Source organism: Montipora capricornis, chromosome 10, assembly GCF_036669925.1.
Source record: "Montipora capricornis isolate CH-2021 chromosome 10, ASM3666992v2, whole genome shotgun sequence".
Taxonomy (NCBI): Eukaryota; Metazoa; Cnidaria; class Anthozoa; order Scleractinia; family Acroporidae; genus Montipora; species Montipora capricornis.
The window spans coordinates 51893556-51901055 of record NC_090892.1 but is presented as its reverse complement, the minus strand read 5'-3'; the positions used below and the strand labels follow the sequence as shown (position 1 = coordinate 51901055).

The following is a 7500-nucleotide window of genomic DNA, read 5'->3' as shown; positions in this document are numbered from 1 at the left end:
AGTCCTTACTAAGAGCTCTCAGACCACCTTTCATTGTCAAATCACCAGCCAATCACGTTGAAGTCTGCCAAATATGGCGGTCTCTCGGCAATAACCCCATGCTTCGATTTCTCGTCTCTCTTCGTTAGTGTAGAGTTGTAAAATCTCGCTGCAGTGGTTAACTTCAAGATGCAAAACGGTGGAAAACTCCCCTACAAAGTCGGTGAGTGTAAAGTTCGATGTTGATTGCAACTTACTTAAAAATCTGTGATGTGGTGAGCTTTTACCTCCACTCTTGCACTTTTACATCTTGCGCAAGATGTCCATTTGATTAAAGATGACATGACATTAGACCTCGTTGCAGTTGCTTTGTAAAATGAGAGGAAAATAACTTATTTGAACGACTTTTGTAAGGATATGTGAGCTTAATATAGGTACTTTTAGGTGACTAGTCGTCGCGTTGAAATTAAGTCATTGCGGCTTAAAAAGAGTGAAATTGAATTTGTCGTTGTTTTGGCTAAACATCCAGTTGTGAGTAATACATCGCTCCATTATAGCTTCTAATGTTGAAGCAATTTCACAGCTTTTGAACTTGTTCGAGTGATCATGTTACAGGACGGGCAATGTGTAATCTTGGGATTAGTAGTTTTAAGATTAGAATGGAAGTAATTTCACTCACGTGTGGCTACCTCTCTTAAGTGACTTTCCCAATCACATCCACAACCAGTTTTCTACATGTTTTCAATTCAAATTACAGGTGTTGGAACCTGTTGTTCACAATGACCAATTAATCTTTTAGGGAAAGCATTTGAAATCTTTCCCCACCCCCACCCCCCTAATCCCACATAGAAACTGCCAACCTACACTGCTGGCTTTGTTGACCGATACAGCAAAGAAAATTCCATGGTCAGAGGTACCGAATTTTTGTTCTCCTTTGTCAGCATGTTCAGGCCCATTATTGTTTTGGTAATTACTGTAGCTTATAAAATAATTAGGATAGTACGCGCACTCTCATTGGTCAATAGCTGTGTTTAGATGAGAGTATGCAAACACTGCTGTGACATCACCTGAATTTTGATTGGTTATGTCTTGTCAGACGCTAGTTTTAATTGGCTGGTAGGAAATATGAGCATATATCAAGAAAATCTGTTTCAATCAAGAAGTACAAAAACCTGCATATTCCTTCATTATTTTGTTGACTGACTGCATCTCAGGTTTGCATAACTGTCTTGAATTCTCCCAACTACCCCTTGTGTTTAGATCAGGCTATGGAAACACAGAAAACATCCTCTATTGCTTAAACAGTTTCTTGAAGGGCCCCCAACCAAGGGGTTTTGGGGAAGAAGGGAGCATGGGTAATTTGAACTGGGAAGAAGGGGGAATACAGACAAAATGTCATGGAACAAGGCAACATAAATCATTTTAGGGATAAAAAGCTGAGAACAAGGTTAGAAGTAATTTTGGGAAGGAGGGAACACAAACCAATTTTTAAAAGGTACATTCGGACCCTGCTTGGAGGCCCTCATTCATAGATTCCTTTTTTCCTTTCTCTTGGCATAAGCTCATGTAAAAGACTTTTCTGTAAGTAAACACAGAGATATTTTGGGTTGAAATGCTTGGGTTGATTTGACTGAGCATTTGAAATGCTAGACATGCGAAAATAAATCCATGCACAGTCAGGCCTATAACAGCAACTAGTGATGTTCTCGAGTCTCACAATCTTGAAAGAATACAGTACCCTTTCCTTTATTCATACGTTCTTTCCTCTTTCATTATAAGCTGATATCAGTCTTGCTGATTGGGGCCGAAAGGAAATGGAGCTTGCTGAAAATGAAATGCCTGGTTTAATGGAAATGAGGAAGCGCTATGGTCCCAGCAAACCTTTGAAGGGGGCAAGAATTGCTGGTTGCCTTCACATGACAATCCAGACAGCGGTTCTCATTGAGACTTTGACAGAATTGGGTGCTGAGGTAAGAAAAGAATGTTGACTGACTTCTGCTCAGGGTGTTGAAAAATTAGCCAGTGTCATCCTAAACAGTGCTTCTCAGGTCTACACTTACATGTACCTGGACGATCATACTTTGATATCCTGGGTTTAAACCAGAACATGACCTTGAAGCGTCTATCCTGCAATTCTTTTGCTTGGAACAGAGCTGGGGAATTTACATGTAGGACACCAATTTTATGCCCAAATGTAGACAAAAATAAGATTGCAGTTGCACGTGCAGGAAAATGCGCACAAGCTACATTACATCCAAATAAGGAATTTTTTAACCTAAAAAAACCCCAGCTCTGAACCAGAGTTAAACGCTTCAAGGTCATGACAGGGTCCGAAATTAACTTTTTTATATGGGCGCCAACTGGCGACTAGATAAACATTTTCAGTCGCCAGATGGCAAATTGTGGTTGCCAAGAATTTTCGCTTAAAAATGCACGTTTTGAACTTCTTTATGGATACCAGATGTGATGATCTCTCCAACAGGTTCAGTGGTCATCGTGTAATATTTTCTCCACCCAAGACCATGCTGCTGCAGCCATTGCAAAGACAGGAGTACCTGTTTATGCGTGGAAGGGAGAAACTGATGAGGAGTACGTCTGGTGCATAGAACAGTCTCTGGTGTTCCCTGATGGACAGCCTCTTAACTTGATCCTTGATGATGGTGGTGACCTCACCAACCTTGTACATGAGAAGTACCCCCAGTACATGGAAGGTTAGTGAGTCAGTACAGTTTACCTTTTCCTGAGTTTAGGAAAAAGCTGATCCTATCTCAGAAAGGCAGAGCAAGGCTGCTGCCTAAGAAAATTTTTCCAGTGCCCTTCGGGCTTCCAAAATTATTAAAAAGTTAGTTGCCCAAGTGATTTTTTCAGGAGCCCAGAATTACATGTAATTAATTAAAAGTGAGGGTGAAGCACCTTGTGATAAGTTAGGTGCCCGTTCGGGCTACTCATTCAGAAATTTGGTCACCCGCACGCGCAAGTAAGGCGCCCCAGGTGACTGGGCAACCATGTGGCAGCAGCCTTAGGCAGGGTTTCATTTCAAGCACTTAAAAATAACTGTTTCTAAAGTACCGTAAACACCTGTAGATAAGCGACACCTTTTCCCAAAAATTGTTGCTAGAAATCAGGGGTGCAGCTTATCTGTGGGAACAAATGAAAAAGGCTGCTTCCGGTGTCCAGTTTTCCATCTTCGCATCCGATCTAATGCCTGGTTACTAAGCTATGAACGTTCCATTCATGGTCTTGTTGTAATGCGAAAATGTATGGAAAAACTGTGTTGAATGAAGAAATTCCTGTCATCAAATATCAGAAAAAGATCAGTCATAGTGTCAAAGTTGGTAGAAACAATGTTTGTTATGTTAAAGTCCTAAAATTGTGGGTAAGATGTTGAAGTATTTCCTGTTTCAAATGAATGTTAATAGTGATTTTTACGTTCAGTGAAAGGAAGATGATAGAAGAAAACTTCTTAAGACTCTACTTTAGATTCCTTTTTTCCCAAATTTGAGCTGCGTAATTCAGGGTGCGACTTATCTGCAGGTGTTTACGGTAGTTTATTTTATACGAGAGAATTATTTTTGTAAATTCTGAAAATGGCAATGTTTTATGGCGTTAGGGTCCGTATTTAATATGAAATTCATCATTACATGATTCTGAAAATTAAATGACTTCTGCCAAGGTTGTTGAAACGTCCATGTCATCCTGAACAGTCCTTCTCAGGACTACACTCACCTGGATGATCCTTCACTTAATTATGATATGACTCCTGAAAACCATTTAGAATTTATGGAAGGTAGGTCAAATCAAATCCAGTATGGTCAAACAATTTGGGACTTAAAATTAGGAGCAGATGCGTAATGCAATTTTTGTACTTCCTAGTCTTTTGTGATGGAGATAGCTGTTAATCAAGCTAACATTTATGGGTTTTTGAGGAGTTTAAGTACAGCAACATTGATGAGAGTAAAAAAAAAAAAACATTAGTAGTTAATTAGCACAGTAATTACTCTCCATATGTTTTTATTGTGGTGCATTTCTTCCTGTTCTCTTGGGAATGAAATAACAATATTTCAGGTTATATGGAGGATGTGAACACCTGATGATCAGTGCTTAATTTTTTCCCCTAAACTAGTTTGTACAATTTACACTTTTCATGCCTTGAAATGATGGTGAAAGGATTATATTTATGTGAAATTATTTTTTCAGTTGGTGTTCTTGTCTCCCACAAGGTGTTGCACATTATTGCAATGATCACAGCTTCCTCTTATGGAGCCTAGATAATTACTGTTGTTCGAATGTTGCTCTTTAATATTAACTAGTATGACTAATCATTGGTCCAATTGTCTTTTAAAATCCAGGTATCAAAGGCCTTTCAGAGGAAACAACAACCGGAGTAAAGAACTTGTACAAAATGATGGAGAAAAAATTACTGAAATGCCCTGCCATCAATGTCAATGATTCTGTCACTAAGTCCAAGTTTGACAACCTCTATGGAATCCGTGAATCACTTGTGGATGGTCTGAAGAGAGCAACTGACATTATGCTTGCGGGCAAAGTCTGCGTTGTTGCTGGGTATGGTGATGTTGGCAAGGGTTCCGTGCAGTCACTCAAAGGATTTGGTGCTCGTGTCCTGGTCACAGAGGTAGATCCCATCAATGCTTTGCAAGCTGCCATGGAAGGTTAGAGGTTCACACAAAAAATTAAATTGTTCTGTCCTGGGGATAGTTACAGTATACACTGTATGTTGCTCAATGAATCATCAGTAAAGAAGCATAATTTTGATTCCAGTGTTCAAAAAAGAATTCAAATTAGGAAAGGAGTAAGAGACCATAAAGCCCATTTGATTACAGTGTACAAAAATGATAAACATATTTTTGATAACAACTTGGTCAGAGATAAACAGTGGGCCTATTGCAAGGGGCAGTACGCAGAATTATTGAAGCACTTCCTGCATTATCTTGGGGGGTGAAGAAATCCTGCAGGGCTTGAGACCTCAGACGATGAAATACATGTAAGGGCACTTGAGTCCCTCATTTCAAAACACACAATCAGTTGCAGAGCTACCAATTTACTGGAATGCAGTCTCTTGGGACTTATAAATTAATAAATTACTGGTATTAAGACTTGTGTTGTACATGTAGTTGCATTCCGTGTATTATTGTAACAGTTATCTTGTAATTTACATGACCCCACAAATATTCTGCTTTTAAAGGGGCTGTGTCACAGCCATGCATTTTATTTTGTATAGTTTTACCAATAATAATTACTTACCCCAACTCACTCTGCAACTAACCCAGAAATTACATTTGAACAACACAACTCAATCTTACTGTTAAGTTTCAATACAAAAAAATGTCTTTGAAGCATACCTAATTTAAGTAACAAACTACAGAGATAAACTTGGGAAACTATGAGGCTGAACAGTTTTCAAGAAGCATCTCCATTGCATTTATTGCAATCCATTTTAATCTCCTTCAATTTCACCCATTCATGCCTCTTTTTGTATTTGCTGTTTTATTCAAACACTCCCTCTGATGCTTTAAGGAGGTTCGAAATAGTTTCTTCTTTTTTTAATCAAACAAACATATTCTGTCCTTAGATACAGTTAGGGTAATCATATCACGACGAAATTTGGCCAGGGTATTAAGTACCCATCATAGATTTCTCACATCACATTTTCTTCCAAAATAACGTTACCATGGCAACGATAGAAGGCATTTCTTGAAGCCTTAAAATCAAGATATATTGTATTTTTTTAAAAAAACGGGATGGTGAAATCTTCCCATTCATCGTTACCAGATAATGTTAGAAATAATCTCTAAAATTTTAAAATTTAACAAAATCTGTCGGTCAGTTTTTCAGAAAAATCAGTTTTTATGAAATGTCTCTAACTTTTTTTTTCACTTACAGAATTTTTTTAAATTTGAAAGACAGACGTGTTAAATTAATCTAAGCTAACATGCAAAAAATGAAAACAATTCACCTTCCGAAAGCAGAGATATAAACGAGTAAAGTTGCAAAATCAGGAAAAATGAGGGGGTTACAAGATCAGCGTTTACGCATGCGTCACCTGCTCATTCCATTGCACACGCGAATGGAACTACAGGCCAACACAAATGGATTTAAGTGACCATTAAACTGTTTGTGTACAATTTTCGTTGTTTTTGTGAATAGGAGATGTCTACTTATATTCCATATATATAGGAATTAGAAGAAAGGTTCTCGAGCGAAATTAGCGGTATTTGTGTATTTCTTGTGACCCATTTTGAATTATGAGCTGACGCAAACAGCTTTTAGAAGTGTGTGTGTGGCTTATGCACATGCGCTCAGCTGAAAACCCTTTCGAGCCTCCTTAAGTAGTGATTTTTAGATTTTGCCTGATTTGGTTGCCAATTCGCATTTGCTGAATTTAGCTATGGCTAAATTTTTTGAAGCAGTTTCTTTACCCTGGTCTTGTACTGTATAAGTAAAGAGTATGATGGTGATGGTGGTGGTGATGATGATGATGTTGATGTTGAAGGTAGGAGCCTTGCATATTTGCAGGGTATACTGCTGTTCTTCCCTTTCATCACAAACTTACATTTGAATTCGTTTGATTTCAACTGTTTAAAATTATAGATTGTTTTGTCTATAAGCATTGATTTATTAGGTGTAATTTAAACAGGAGTTCGTTGTATTCGAGTGAATAATTGTCATTCCTAAGGAATTTTGTTGGTTCTGATCAATGTGTATGATAGTAAATTATGCTCATAAGGTGTTAAGAATTATTTTGAAGTACGTTTTTTTATTTATAATCATGAGCAGGATTTGAAGTTGTTACCATGGAAGAAGCTGCTTCCCAGGGTCAGATCTTTGTTACATCAACCGGATGCAGTGGAATCATTGCCAAAGAACATTTTATGAAAATGAAGGATGATGCCATCATCTGCAATGTTGGTCACTTTGATTGTGAAATTGATGTAGCATGGCTTAATGAAAACGCCAAAAAGACCAACATCAAGCCACAGGTAGGGTTCTCTGTTCTACAGTGGTATTATTGCTTCCTTATCCCTTTCACTGCCGAGGGCTCCCCCATTGACCAGTAAAATCGTCTGGCGTTAGACAGAGTAAAATCTATAAGTGTCAATTTGCATCTTTGGCGGTGAAAGGGTTAAAGTGCCCCTGTGATGAAAAAAAATCACTTCCTTTTTTTCTTCAGATTTTGAAAGTGTGTTTGATTAACTCCTGTTTGGCGAAATTGAGCATTGACTTTTATCCAAAGGCCGTTTACTTTCAGTGTAAGTTTGAATTTCACAGTCCGCCATTACTCTCTTTGATAACTGACCGATTGGACTTCGGAGGGTTGGACCCAGGGAAAAGTGACATCAAAGGCTCACTATCTTAAAATTTCATGTACATGAATTTAAAATTCTGAAAGCCCAAAACCCCGTGCTGCATATTAATTCGGCTGCGCACACACGCATTGCGTTCTTAAACTAATGAGTCTTTGACGTCATTTTCTCCTTGATCCAGCTTTCTCAAGATCTTACA

The 7500-nt window shown here is 38.2% G+C and overlaps 1 protein-coding gene across 1 annotated transcript in view; it reads left to right on the top strand.

The window, feature by feature from the left end:
- The window catches only part of LOC138018922 (adenosylhomocysteinase A-like), a 13676-nt gene that overhangs the window by 215 nt on the left and 5961 nt on the right, over nt 1-7500 (top strand). The window contains exons 2-6 of the mRNA XM_068865596.1: nt 129-202; nt 1759-1949; nt 2462-2690; nt 4329-4649; nt 6775-6977. Of these exons, the coding sequence (XP_068721697.1) occupies nt 169-202; nt 1759-1949; nt 2462-2690; nt 4329-4649; nt 6775-6977 (978 nt within the window). The 5' untranslated portion in view covers nt 129-168. The remainder of the gene's footprint in view (nt 1-128; nt 203-1758; nt 1950-2461; nt 2691-4328; nt 4650-6774; nt 6978-7500) is intronic.